The 14,909-nt window shown below is 54.3% G+C and overlaps 1 protein-coding gene across 1 annotated transcript; it reads right to left on the reverse strand.

The window, feature by feature from the left end:
* Positions 1-1,788: 1,788 nt before the first annotated feature.
* KRT78 (keratin 78) lies at positions 1,789-10,107 on the reverse strand. Its single transcript, XM_047866692.1, has 9 exons — positions 9,581-10,107; positions 8,940-9,154; positions 7,836-7,896; positions 7,263-7,358; positions 6,004-6,168; positions 5,524-5,649; positions 2,542-2,762; positions 2,231-2,265; positions 1,789-2,149 (listed from the first exon to the last, which is right to left on the reverse strand). The coding sequence occupies exons 1-9, from the start codon at positions 9,944-9,946 to the stop codon at positions 1,878-1,880; spliced, it is 1,557 nt and encodes a 518-aa protein (XP_047722648.1). The 5' UTR covers positions 9,947-10,107; the 3' UTR covers positions 1,789-1,877.
* Between the last annotated feature and the right edge of the window lie 4,802 nt (positions 10,108-14,909).

Raw genomic sequence — 14,909 nt, forward strand, 5'->3', positions numbered from 1 at the left:
GTCTCCTGCAGAGCTTCCCACTGAAGAGGGAAGAAGACTTTTCCAGTCTCATGTTCAGACAGGCCCGGTGGTGGGATGAGAGTCAAGAGATAAGGGGATGGGCTGAGTTTCAGTCCCAAGTGCCCACCAGAGCCCCCCTGCACAAGCCGAGCAGCTGGTCCCCATCTTGGGTGCAGAAGAAGAACTTTCCCACGGGTCCCAGGCTAATGGGAAAGCTGGGTCCCAGGCAAGAACCAGACAGAGACAGAGCCAAGGATAGCTACGGGTACAGCCAGGCTGGGCCGGGGACAGAAAGGGTCTGGCGCATTCAGACCGAGGGAATTAGAGAAGGTCTCTAGGAGGAGAAAAATCCGGTGCAGACATGGGAAGAAGGAAGAACAGGGATGAGGGGCTGTGTTCAGTCAGGAGTACAGCCAATTTACCAGGGAACAAGCTAGAAGAGATACTGAAACATCAGCAGAGATGGAGGGAAAGAAGGACATCCCAGGGAGCAGAGCAGAGGGCTGGAAGAAGCCCCCCGATGAGCTGATTGGGATGAGGTGTGGGATGCCCGTTGGATATTCCCAAACAGTGATCGATATTTCCCAGGTTGACTTCTGCGGAGAGCGTGGGCTGGGCAGCAGGCCTGCTTCTGTTTTACTGGGTGAGGTGCAACCCTGGGGGCCGAGCTGAATTGCCAGAGGGAGTGGCAGAGAGACTGCACACCGCCACAGGGCACCTTCATCTCTGCCCTTCAGCCTCCCCTCTAAATGCCCTGGGATCACCTGTTTAAAGCTAGTGCTTAGCATCACTGCTGAATTGTTAATCTCCTGGGGGCACTGCTGTCCAGGAGAAGGGCCAGGTTAAAGCTCAGAGATGAGGTGGGGCTGAGGCAACAGGACCCAGCTTGCTACCTCGGATGGAGCTGGAGCCAGCGTGTCCCTGGAGGAGACTGTACAAAGGGGGAGGACACAGAGGGAACTTCACCAGAAACCCCCATCCCCCAACGGAGGCTGTCTGAATTAGCTACAGGAGGCTGGCCTCTGGCCCTGGTAACCAAGGCCTCTGGAAGGACGATCTGGCTCTCATGGGTGGGAAGGGTTATGTTGGAGAACCCAGAAACTGAAGGGGACGGGGAAGATGCTGAACCCCGGGGGCACCTGGCTGGCTCCGTCTATGGAGCATGTGACTCTTGATCTTGGGGTCATGAGTTTGAGCCCACATTGGACATAGAATTTACTCAAAGAGAGAGAAAGAGAGACTGAACCCATTAGGAGGGCAGGCTGGGATTGATCCAGCTTGCCAGCATAGCCCAGTCCTGGCACAGTGCCTCAAGTATGGTTTGCACTCAGTAGAATTCGTGAAAGGGAAAGAGTGGGAGAGGGGAGAGAGAGAAGGGAAGATGCCCCCTCAGGGAGAAGTGGGTGCTGTTTCATGTCACAGAAGAGCTAGAGAAATGGTCCAGAGACAGAGGAAGAGGAGTAGGCAGGTTGGCCCGTGATTCCAGCCCGCAGGCTCTGGTCAGTGGGCCTCAGGCCCCTCCCCTCCCCACAAAGGACAATATTTGGCTGGCCAAGCCCATCAGAGGGTTCCCAGCTCCTCCTGAGGGCTGCGGGGAGGAGAGGACGAGGCTGGCTGGCTAGAGGACAGGGTGCTGTGGACTTGGCCTGGGGTGGACAGCAGGCAAAGGAGATGTGGGTCAGTATGCAGAGCAAGGGAGACTGGGCAAACATTCGGAACAGCGGGCAGGCATGATTTTATTGACTTGTGCAGAGTCCCCTGTGAGCTGGCTCAGGTTGTGGGCAAGTGACACAGAGCTGGCCAGGAAGGGCGGTGGAGGTGGGAACTGGGCTGAGAAGGTTCTGGAAGGCAAGAGGAGCAAGTGGCTGCCAGGTCACTCAGTATGTGACGGACGTCTTCAGACTTGACTCCACCGTCTTCTTCAGGATGGTGTGGCCGCCGGAGCTGGAGCCAGAGCTGAAGCCGGAGCCGGACACAGAGCAGGGGCCCCAAACCGGGCCCTGCCCAGAGCCCAGGGTGACGCTGGAGCCTCCGGTCACGATGCTGGAGCAGCCAGACCCGAAGCTGCCTTTCCCGCCTCTGAGTCCACAAGCGCCCCTCAGGTCACCACCAGCTCCTCCAGACACAATGGTGCTGCCTCCCCCTACAGCTGCCAAGAAATGCGCCAGAGTCACGGCAGGGTCCTCAGCTCCCCACGGGGACCCCTCTCCCCAAGTCCCCTGATACTCACAGACAGTGACCTGGCTGGTGCATTCCCCAGACATCCTGATGGAGAAAGGACAAGAGAAGGAAATGCTAAGAAGGGCTGCAAAGAATGCATTCCCTATGCTTTTTAGCTTCTTGGAGCAGCTCACATACCCAATCAGCAGATAAAACCCACAGTCCCAATTTTAAATCTCTGCCTCCCCGCCCCCCAGCAGAATGGGTTGCCCTTAGTGGCTCGGAGTGCCAGGAAATCTCAGAATCCCCCTCAGCAAGGAGAGCACTGCAGTGGCAGTCCATCGCCCTTTGCCCCCTCAGCTGAGTTCCCAGGCCCCCCACCTGCACTCCTCAGCCTCCAGCAGCCTGCGGTAGGTGGCGATCTCCACATCAAGGGCCAGCTTCATGCCCATGAGCTCCTGGTACTCCCGCAGCATCCGGGCCAAGTCCTGCTTGGCCGCTCTCAGAGCAGCCTCCAGCTCCTCCAGCTTGGCCTGGGCGTCCTTCAGGGCCAGGTCCCCACGCTGCTCAGCATCAGCGATGGTGGCCTGCAGGTCGGCATTCTGGGATGGGTGTAGAAATGAGGGAGAAAGTGGCTGCAAGCCCAATACAGCCTCCCAAGTCACCTGCTGTGGATGGAGCTTAAAGCCCAGGGTAGACCACAATCTCATGAGCTCAAAGTATCCATGGTCACCCCCACTTCCCCGTTGCTCTCATCCTAAGGGAACGCATTGCCTCTTCTGCTTCCTTAACTCCCCGAGTGGGTCGAATAGTGTCCCCAAAAATGTCATGTCCACCCAGAACTTCAGACTGTGGTTTTATTTGGAAAGAGGGTCTTTGCAAACGTAATGCATTAAGGACCACAAGATGATAGCATCCTGCATGCAAGATGAGCCCTAAATCCAATGAGTTGTGTCCCTAGAAAAAGACAAGAGAACACGGAGACAAGCACAGAGAGATGACGCCTTGTGACAACGGAAGCAGGGACTGGAGTGATGCAACCGTAAGACAAAGAATGCCCAGGAGTCCCAGGGCCGCCAAAGGCTAGGAAAAGGCAAGGAAGGATTCCCCCGCCCAGCTCCTTCAGAGGGAGCGCACCTGCTAACACCCGATGGCATGCCTCTAGTCTCCAGAACTGAGACAATACACGGTCTGGTGTTTTCAAGCCTCCAAGTTGGTGGTACTTTGTTACGGCAGCCACAGCAAACTCATCTGCTTCCTGTCTCACCTCCTCCGATGATCTTCCCCTATTTCTTCCCACTCCTGCCCCTTAGCTCCTTACCCGAGGCACTTTAGCTCTACCCAGGCACTTAATGCCCTTCCTGTCCTGTATGGAGCAGTATCTACAAGTCTCATCTTGAGGGTGACCACCATCCTTGATGGTTTGAGAACAGCCCCATTTCAAACACTTTGTCCTGTTATCAAAGTACAGTAAAACCTTGGTATGGGAGCGTAATTCATTCCAGAACCATGCTTGTAATCCAAAGCACTCCTATATCAAAGCGAATTTCAAGAACCATTGGCTCCGTTGTGATCATGTGACATTCAGTGTCACATACTACTCGTATTGCCAGACATCGCTCGTTTGTCAAGTTAAAATACATTAGAAATGTTTGCTCGCCTTGCGGAACGCTCGCAGAACAAGTTACTTGCAAGCCAAGGTTTTACTATATATCAAACCATGTGCCTCGGTTTGGGGGTTGAGAAATACACTCTCTGTGCTTACCTCTCTGATCTGATAGAAAACTCCCAGAAGGGGAACAACTTCTCTATCTAATCTGCCATCCAGTGGGTTTACCCTCCTGTTTGGGTCAGGAAAGAAGGCATTCCCTAAAGGCTCTCATTATTCTAGTCCCAGTGTAGTCTCATTCCATTCTATTCTATTCTATTCTATTCTATTCTATTCTATTCTATGTTTTTCTATTCTTTTCTTTTGTATTCTATTCACAAGCACCTTGTTGTTGGGAAATATCATCTCTATCCTACAAATGAAGAAACTGAGGTTCAGAAAAGCGGTGAGGGGCAGAACTGGGACCCTAACCCCGGACAGCTGATGTCTGGTCCTAGACTGTGGGGCTCTGCCCTAGGTCTGGCAGAAGGATATCCAGTCCACCATGTGTGTGTGCAGGAAAATGGGGCCGGGTGGGAAGAATTCCCAAGAGGGATTCTCGCAGGACAGGCACCTTGCTGTGTGGCAGAAGCTGTGGGGCCCAGATGTGGGGACAGAGTAGCACTCCTAAGTACTGGCTGCTGGGCTGAGGCTCCGCACCCTCAGTCACCCTGGTGAACGAACTGAGCTTAGAAAGTATCTGGGCTCTGCCCTTAGATACTGATTCCCTCAGTCTGACAGAGGCCCAGGGATCTGCATTTTAACAGACATTGCCGAGGCATTCGCAAGCAAGGAATTCAAATCTATGGACAAAACACTGGCAGCAAATTGAACAATAGGACCTGGTCACCTTCATCTCGGGTCCCGAATCACATCCCACAGGAGAGCAGGTGAGGATGGGTGGAGACTGCGTCTGGGCTTTGAATGGCCTGAGCTCCAAGGGCTTTCCCAGGGGGGGCCCCACCGGGGAGTGGACGGGTCACACGCGCGCCCTGCTTGCCAAGCTGAAGTGCGTGAGGAGCCCGCCTGATCTGCCGTCTCGGCTCTCAACCCTCTGCCGATCCCAAAACCGATTCTTCGGGTTTGGGGAAAGTGGGTGCAAAGATACTGAGAGCTGAAGAGTCTGTAATCCTTCACGTCTAGAAGTGAGGTCTCCGGGACTAGCAGGAAACCATGTCTCTCTCCTTGCTGCCCTCTCCCTCTCCCCCTGCCAGCCCACACCAGCCACCTACAGCATCACCTCCAACCCACACATAGCATCTAAAGCATCTGCTTACGGAGGGCTTGCCCCCCCATGCACCCCCATTCCACTTCCCATCTCGCCTGCCCCCTGAGTTCCTGGCTCTCACACTCCCCAACGCGGGACCCAGAAAGTCAGCACCTAGCCTTAGAGTCTCCGCTGGGCTTGAGAAGTAAGACTCAAACGAAAAGACTAGAAAACAGATGGATTAACACTCTCCCCCAAGGAGCCAAAAGCCAAATGTACACCTGGCCATGAAAGGCAGCGCGAGCAGCGCCCCCTGGAGTTGTTCAGTGCAAAACACACACAGGCTTGAATTCAGAGGGAGGTCAAATTCCTCCGAAATGGGGCTTGAGGTTCTCTCCACCCAAATTATCCAAAGCTTCAGCCAGTACTCAAACCTGGACACAAACCTAGCAGTGACCCTGGCACCAAGAGAGTACCGGGAGGGCTTGGGGAGCTCTGGGAGCCTTACCTGCTTCTTGAGGTTCTCAATCTGACTTTGCAGCCTCTGACTCGCCTGCTGCAACTGAGAAATCTGGACTTTGGTTTCCTTCATGCTATCCCCGTGAAGCTGGGCAGACGCCTGAAGCTCCTGGTACTGAGGGGGACAGAGGTGACACCATTAGTTGAGAGGACCTTCACCTTTGACCCCAAGACCATGAGAAACATCGTGTCCCCAATTCTTCACCTCCTCGCATCCTCACTCGGAATGCAGGTGAAACGCTGAAGGCAGGACACGGTGGGACGAGCCCACGCCAGTCTGGGCTGGTGTCCCCTGGTTTCCCTCACTGCCCCCCTCCTGGAGAGGGGAAGTGGCCATGCCCACCCAGCCCTGGAGCCCCAAGGAGGTTATCAGAACTGCCCCAAGGGGACCAAGGGGGACGACCACCCTGGGGCATGGGCATGGAGACACAGCCCTTTCCAGCCCGGTGCTGCCCCCTGGCCCTGGCACCTTGGTCTGGTACAGCATCTCGGCCTCGGCTTTGCTGTTCCGGGCAATCTCCTCGTACCGGGCACGGACCTCAGCGATGATGTCACTGAAGTCCAAGCAGCGGTTGTTGTCCATGGACAGCACCACGGACGTGTCGCTGGCCTGGGTCTGGAGCTGGTTCAGCTCCTGCAGGGAAGACTGACTCAGTGTCCACCTGCCCCTGCTCCCTTTCCCCCTTGGAGTCCCGGGCAGGTTGTCAGGATGCCTGACTTCTGCCCACACTCCGTCAGGGGGCAGCCCTCATTCCCCTGGGTGGTGCTGAGCATGCCCTCTGTTGTCTCCTCTCCTGAAAAGGAGGGTTGTAGGAGGTGATGTCTGATGACTCTTGCAGCGTGGACATTAAAGGTAAATGTCCTGCAAGCTCGAAATCGCCTGGTCCCCATCACTGCCCTGACTTCTTATCACACCTGCCTCCCTCTCGCTCCTTCTGCTCCAACCCCCACAGCCTCTTCATTTCCACGAAGATACCAGTGCTCCACTGGCAGCCCTGCGCTCCACCTGCAATTCCCCGGTTCCACCTGCCTGGTTAACTTCCCCACCAGCCTTCTAATCTTCTCTCAAACTTTGTCTTCCAAATAAGGCCCCTCAGGGTGCCTGGGTGGCTCAGTCGGGTAAGCGTCCGACTTCGGCTCAGGTCATGATCTCGTGGTTTGTGAGTTCGAGCCCCGTGTCGGGCTCTGTGCTGACAGCTCAGAGCCTGGAGCCTGTTTCGGATTCTGTGTCTCCCTCTCTCCCTGCCCCTCCCCCACCTGTGCTCTGTCTCTCTATCAAAAAAAGTAAACGTAAAAAAAAAAAATTAATTAAGGCCACTCTGACCACCCTATCTGAAATTGCCACCTGCCTTACCCCCTCCCCACCTTCTTAGGCCCCCTTTCCCTTCTCTGATTTTTCCTGTTGGCCATAGCACTGATCGCGTTCTAACGTACTCTACAATTTACTTCTTTAGTAGGTCTATTGTTTATTGCCTGTCTCCCAGCAGAAAGCAGGCGTTGTGATTTGTGTCTGGTTATTGACTAGTGCATCTCCAGGACCTAGCAATCTACACAGTACATTCTCAGTATTTGCTTGTCAAATGTCTGCATGACTGGATCCAAGTCACCCTAACCAGGCTTCGCCTCCTGGTCACTCCCACTGTGGCCAGGGAGCCTGCCGGCCCCATCCCCTCCCCTCACTCCCACCTGCCCTCAGCAGACCACCACCCCGCATTGGTGGATCCTCACTTCTTCATACAGATGCCTCAAGAAGCAGAAGTACCCTTGCAGAGACTCCAGTGTGCCTTCTAGCTCCATCTTGCTCAGGAAAACCCCATCTGCATCCTGGGGACAGGAAGACAGAAGCCATGTACTCCCACTTCCTGCTTGTGGGTCCCGCTCTGGCTCAGGAATTCTGGTCGCGCACTGCCCAATACTCATCCACAGCTCTCCCCGCAGACCCACTCCTTCCTCCTCCAACCCCGCCCCACCCTGTTCTCCCTTTTGCCTGACACTGACCCACACTGCCTTCAGGAAGCCTTCCCGGATTACTCTCAACCAGTTCTGCTTCTTCCACTCCCTCCCCACCCTCTCCCACAGTGACACCCAGAGCTCATCATGCAGTCCTTCCATCCGATCTTGTCCTGGGGTCTCTCTGTCTACATAGATGTCTCATTTCCCTGGGGCCCCCTACAGGCTGCATGAGATCATGTGCTGCATTAGGATTCCCACCCCCTGCCCTCCCAGCCCTGAATTGGGCTTTAAAGGTGCATGGTGGATGCTCAGGATCCGCAGGAAGCAGCTGGACAACCCCCCCCTCACCTTTTTTAGGACCACAAAGTCATTCTCAAGTGTGGCGTGCCTGTAGGCCTCCTGCTCATACCTGTCAAATACGTACAGAAGGACGATGCCTGAGGTGGTGAGATCAGAACCCATGCCCCTCCTCCAAGCACAACCTCCCAGGAAAGGCCCCTCTTGCCTTTAGATGCTTCCAAGCAGGACAGATAACCAGCCAGCTCCCCTACCTTCCCTATCAGGAGGTCATTGTCACAATCTGGCTATGACCCTCTCCACTCTTTCAGCCCGTGTCCACCCGACCACATGAGGCCACTTTCCTTCACGTCTATAAGGCACATTCCCACACCTCTCCTCACTACTCACAATCGTCATGTGAAGGGGACATTTTGGATTGTGTCAGGGAGATCACGTGACTTTGCCCAAGTCGTAGATAATTAGGTGGCTCGAGCAGATCTAGGACCAGCTCTCCCGGTCCCAATCCTGTGCTCTTTGCAGGACCCACCCCGCCTCACAAGCCATCCTCCCAATGGCTCTGGGAGATGAGAAGAGCAGGTGACATGTTCCCAACCTACAGGTAAGGAACTGAGGCCGGCAAAGGTAAAAGGCCACACAGCTACCCTTTGCTCACAGTCGCCAAACCCAAGCCTCTGGTTAGTCCAGGGCTCTCTCCACACCACCAGGTGACCTAGGTGGGGAGCCCAGAAACACAGCCCAACTGTGAATCATGCCACAAGCCTGGGGATGGTCCCCCTAAATGGATTCCCTTCCACTACCGAGACCAGAGAACATCTGAGTCATTTTAGCCCACAGCTTGCTCAACAGGATTTATCGAGGAAAAACCCACTGCGGCATTGTTTAAACAGGCCCCTCCCAGCCCTGACCGGACACATGGCCCTTGTAGCTGGATCTATTGGAACTGAGGCTCTCTAGACCTGGGCATCAGGCACTGTGGGGCCTCCTTACCTGTGACAGCAGGGCACCCTGAGAATCAGAGGGCTTGGGATGCAGAAGGGAGGCCACCCATGTGTCTCTGGGAGCTCAGCATGTGGGAGACCCTCCAACCAACAGCCCCGATCCAAATCCTCCTGGACCCCACCCGGGCCCCCGGGGGCACTGGGGTTTGCCTACTTGGCCTTATACTCCTCCTCCTGGTCCTGGCAAAACTTCAGCTCGGCATCCAGGGCCCCTCGTTCTCTCTGGAGCTGCTCCAGCCACCTCTTGAGCTGGGCCACATAGGCCTCGAAGAAAGACTCCAGGCCCTGGGGACTGTCGCTTACCCCCTGCTGCTGTAGCAAGTGCCACTTAGTCTCCAGGACCTTGTTCTGCTGCTCCAGGAACCGCACCTGCAGCACAAACAGAGGGTCCCTGAGGCTCCAGTAGGACTCCCTGGCCACAGGCTCTGGAAAGTCAAGCCCCAGGAACCCCCCACCACCACTTAGCCCACCTTTCCCCTATCTCCCAAATCCAGCCTGGACAGGGGCAGCCTCACGCCCTCGAATGAGGCTCTGAGCACATCAAAATGATCAGGATGGCTAATAGGGGAGGGGCTTCCCACTGTTGAACAACTGTTCTCTGTCCCTGTGCCCCAACCATAGAACAGCAGGGCCTCAGCCTAATCAGGACTGCAGTTAAACCACTGGAAGGACTTCCTCACTGCAGAAGTGATTAGAAAAGTGGTAGCCAAGGAAACTTCTCCATTCCGAAACCCACCGAGGACAGTTCCTCCAAGGGAGGCCCAGAGAGAGGGGCTTAGCCGAGTTGACCCTCACCTTGTCAATGAAGGAAGCAAACTGGTTGTTGAGGGTCCTGATCTCTTGGGTCTCCTGAGTCCGCACCGCCTGGAACTGGGAGTCAATCTCAATCTTCAAGGGGGTCAGCAGACTGTGGTTGATGGTCACTTCCCGGATGCCCCCCGGAGGGCACAGGGAAAGCCCAGGCCCACAGCGGCCCTCCCCAAGCCACACCCCTAGCCTTCCCCCTGATGCCCAGGCCCTCCCACGAAAGCCCCCCCTGCGCCCCCCAAAAGAACCGAAGCTCCTGCTACTAAAGCTGCCTCTGCCACAGCCCCCAGAGCGAGGAGAGCAGGCCGAGCGAACACTGAAGCCCCTCTGGGCCTGGCAGGAGGGGTGAGACATGGTAGAGACAGAAGGTCACACAGCTGCAGGCAGACAGACGGACAATAATCGAAGTGTGTGAGTTCCTGCCCCGAGGCCCCAGCACGAGACTTTTATCCCCTCCCATGCCTGGGCTGGGCCTTGGGGAGCAAGATGTTCTTGGCCTGACTGTATCTGTCACTGGCTCCAGCTGACCTATTCTGACACGGCTGGAGAACAGGGGCCCAACACGTGCGGAGCCCAAGGGAGAAGGAGGCCCAGACCCTGCCCTCGGAGCTCCCAGACCAGCAGGAGAGCTGGGCCCGTCCCAAAGACAAGGAAGCAGCCCGAGACCTGGACCCCGGGGCTGGGGGTGGGAGCGATGGCCCCGAGCAGTCACTGTGGGTCATTCAAGGAAGGCTTCCCAGAGAAGGAGATGGGGGGGTGGGAAAGGAGAGACAGGGTTCAGATGGAGCGTCTGAGTGCCCAGGAGACACTGGACAGAAGAGAGTGAAGCTTCTCGAGGGAGAATCTACCTGCAATAATTGGAGAAGGAAGGCGCTTGGTGGCACTAGGAGAAACTACGAGGTTAATAGAGGTGTTATTGTCATCGTTGGCTGAAAGACGCTCCAGGATTTGGAAATGAAACCGAAAAACAGGGTGTCCAAGTCCCTTCTCTTGCTCAACCCAGCAATCATCCATGAGGCGCCACCCCACTCCAACCAGGCATCTCCATCCAGGATCTGGGCAAGTGGCGCATTTCCAAGCCCAGCCTATGTCCCCGCTCCTTCCACAGGCACGCAGCCCAGGCCCATCCACTTGGGTCACACACTGAGTGTATCAGCTTACAGATCAGGGGCACCTGGGCTCTGAAGTAAAATATGTATTTAGAAAAATACTCCCGGGGAAAGTGGGTGATGGGCATTGAGGAGGGCACCTGTTGGGATGAGCACTGGGTGTTGTATGGAAACCAATTTGACAATAAATTTCATATTAAAAAAATAAGAAGAGGGGCGCCTGGGTGGCTCAGTCGGTTAAGCGTCCGACTTTGGCTCAGGTCATGATCTCACGGTCCGTGAGTTCGAGCCCCGAGTTGGGCTCTGGGCTGACGGCTCTGGGCTGACAGCTCAGAGCCTGGAGCCTGTTTCCGATTCTGTGTCTCCCTCTCTCTCAGTCCCTCCCCCGTTCATGCTCTGCCTCTCTCTGTCTCAAAAATAAATAAACGTTAAAAAAAAATTTTTTTAAGAAAAAATAAAAAAATAAGAAGAAAAAGAAAAATACTCCCTTGGGGTACTGGGAGCAGACACGGGAATCCGGGGCTCCCCCCAGGATAGATTCTGTGTCTGCCCTCTGGTATTCCATGAGCCTCCCACCAGGTCCAGGACGCCTGGTAGGGGGCATCCAGCCACCACCACTGAAGCTCCCTGAAGCTCCTCCACTGCTGGTGAGCAGCATTGGACAGCTCGGATTTTTAGAAATTTCTAAAGTTTCTTCTTTATATGGTGGGAGGGCAATTTCTTCCTCCCCGCCACCCGCCTGCTCCTAGAGCCGGATGGCCCCTGATACTAGGATACTGTGCCTTTGATAATGCAACTCAAAGCAAGAATAAGCAGGGACTCGGCATAATGGACACTCAAGGGACATGCTATGAGGAAGTCAGTCCTAGCAATGTGAACCATCCTGTGGCTGCCCTACCCGCAGGCCAGACAACAGTGAGCAAGTCCCCCCTCCCTCCAGAGGATTAGAAGACCCTTCCTCCTTCTTCTCGCCCCACTTGGCACACCCCTGCACGAAGCTGAACCACAGATGACCTCAAGGGGAAGAAGTAGTGGGGCCTTCGGTGGGGAGAACAAAGGAGATCAAAGCGCTAAGGGGCCAGGTGAGGAAGAGAAGAAGAGCGAAAAGATCCCAGCAGGAAATCCGAGTGTGCCATGGAGAGGGAGGCAGCGTGGAGCCACTCTGGGGTCTAGAAAGAGAATCGGGGAAATGGGCTGAATCCCACTGAGGACTCACCTCCAAACCCTCCCCCCTGGGGACCACCTTGCAGCAACAAGGAAAGCCAGATGCCTGCCTTCCGGGCTCCGTGAATGTGTTTGAGAAACATCTCTGTGAACTGGACTCTACCACCCCTCCCCCTGGCATTAAGGGTGGAGGACAGAGATCACGGTGGGATGGCACCAAATCCACCTCCCTAGAACTTCCTCATATTTGTAATGTTACAGAATAGTAAAGCCAGAGTGAACTTCAAGGGCATCTGACCAATGCCCCCATTTTACACTTAAAGACTGAGGCCCCCCACAGGGTGTAGGGCAGGGTGCAGAGACTTGTGCACCCTTGGGTAACCTAAGAGATGGCACCAGATGTCCTCTAAGCCTGCTTTGACCCATCACTCCGTGAACTGAGTGACTTTAGCTCAAGGCCACCCACACAGCTGATCAGGCTGGAGCCAGGACCACCACTCAGCTCAGGCCACCGTCCCACGGAGCAACCCACTAAGCCCTTGGTCATAACTTGTCCACCACTCTATCCAGCTCAGGGTCTGGCATACGCTAGGCACCAATAAGTATTTGTTTTAAGACATGAGTCCTTATCCGTGACTGTCACACCCAAGGACCTTCTTGAATCGCCCCGGTTCTCAAATGCTGCTGTTTCCTTCCATTAAAAATAATAATAAGGGGCGCCTGGGTGGCTCAGTCGGTTAAGCACCCGACTTCAGCTCAGGTCATGAGCTCATGGTCGGTGAGTTCGAGCCCCATGTCGGGCTCTGCGCTGACAGCTCAGAGCCTGGAGCCTGCTTTGGATTCTATGTCTCTCTCTGCCTCTCCCCGACTCACACTCAGTCTCTCTCTCTCTCAAAATTAAATAAACATTAAAAACAATTTTAAAAAAATAAAATCAAAATCAAGAAATCAAAAATAAATAAATAAATAAATAATTAATTAAGTAGGGGCGCCTGGGTGGCTCAGTTGGTTGAGCGTCCGACTTCAGCTCAGGTCATGATCTTGCAGTTGGCGGGTTTGAGCCCCTCGTGGGCCTCTGTGCTGACAGCTCGGAGCCTGGAGCCTGCTCCGGATTCTGTGTCTCACTCTCTCTCTGCCCATCCCCACTCGTACTCTGTCTCTCTCTCTCTCTCAAAAATAAATAAACATTAAAATTTTTTTTTGAAATAAATAAATAAACAATCATTCAGTGATGGAGAGAATGCTGACGCAGTTTGGAGATTTGAATGCGAGGCCCTCACGGCCTGAGCGATCTGCTCCCGTACACAAAGGTGCACAGAGAGGTCTCAATTCATGCAGCAGCCGAAGGACAAACAGCTCGAATCACGGACTTCACACCAAACCCAGGAGTGTGAAGGCTCTGATGGGTCACGGTTATGGTCACGGTTACGGCTGTCCTCAGGCTCCCTGCTCCCGGTTAACCCTCCTCAGCCACACCTCCTGCTCTGTAGCCCCTGACCACTTGGGCCCACCTTCAGGAAAGTGCCAGGCTGGCACCGCTTCTTGTAACTCCCAGGGGCCCTAAGCTCGCCCCTGGCCACCGCTAGAATTCCCCAACCTCTTTGGCTCAAGCTTGTCCTGCCTGCGCAATTTCTTGACCCAAATGCCATTCGTTACTCACATTTATTCAATTTTGTATCAACAAAATGTGATTGAGCACCGACTGCGTGCGGGAGCCTGTTCTGAAGGTTAAGAATTCAGCAGAGGGCAAAGCCCAGCCCCCACATCAAGAAAGCCTAGAGTCTCGTGGAGACACACACAGTGAACAGGTAATTAGACAAGTATTTCATTGCAATTACAATAAGGAAAGAAAAGTATACGACATGAGACAGGCCTAACCTAGCTGATCCCCTGATTTATTCTTGAGCGTGCCAGGAACACTCATGCCTCAGAGCCTTTGCATTTGCTGTTCCTTCTTCCTGGAATGATCCTCCGCCGATACCCATGCCTAAAAGTCACCTTCTCTGCTGCCTTAAAACCACAATTGCAACCCTGGGTCTATCCCTCCTCTGACACTTTTTAGCCATTTCTCTGCTTTCTTTCTTTCCACTTAGCTCCTGGCACTTCCTAACATTCCATGTACTTATTCATTTTGCTCACCTGCCTTCCCACAGCAGACTGTGAGCCTCATGAGGGCAGGCATTTGGCCCCTTTGTTCATTTATGTATCTTCTGCACTTAGAATGGCACCTGGCAGGGGCGCCTGGGTGGCTCAGGCAGTTAAGCATCTGACTCTTGATTTCAGCTCAGGTCATGATCTCGTGGTTTGTGAGTTCAAGCTCCACATCAGGCTCTGCGCTGACAGCCCGGAGCCCACTTGGGATTCTTACTCTACCTTTCTCTCTGCCCCTCCCCCACCCATTCTCTGTCTCTCTCCCAAAATAAACAAAAATAAACTTAAAAAAAAAAAAGAATGGTGCCTGGCATACAGGAGGCACTTAATAAATACCTTATGAATGAATGGATCCCCGTTCAGTTTCGTTTCATTGATTTCCTTCCATCTTTCAACCTCTGGAGGTCCTGTGACTCTTACTTCTCTGAAGCATTAGTCAATCCCCAACCGACCACTGAAGGTGGGGGGCATGAATGCATTTGAGAAACATGGTCGTGTGTCTGTGTGTCTGTGTGTGTGTGTGTGTGTGTGTGTGTGTGTGTTTATTGAACTCCTACTTTGGGTCAGCACTGAGCTACATGATACAGGAGATAAAAAATAGGGGCGCCTGGGTGGCGCAGTCGGTTAAGCGTCCGACTTCAGCCAGGTCACGATCTCGCGGTCCAGGAGTTCGAGCCCCGCGTCAGGCTCTGGGCTGATGGCTCAGAGCCTGGAGCCTGATTCCGATTCTGTGTCTCCCTCTCTCTCTGCCCCTCCCCCGTTCATGCTCTGTCTCTCTCTGTCCCAAAAATAAATAAACATTGAAAAAAAAATGGATAAGGCCCCATCCCCGTTCTGAAGGAATATATAGTCCCACGGAGGATACACATATGAATACAGAATGGGAGGTGGTC

This window comes from Prionailurus viverrinus, chromosome B4 (genome assembly GCF_022837055.1).
Source record: "Prionailurus viverrinus isolate Anna chromosome B4, UM_Priviv_1.0, whole genome shotgun sequence".
NCBI classification, from domain to species: Eukaryota; Metazoa; Chordata; class Mammalia; order Carnivora; family Felidae; genus Prionailurus; species Prionailurus viverrinus.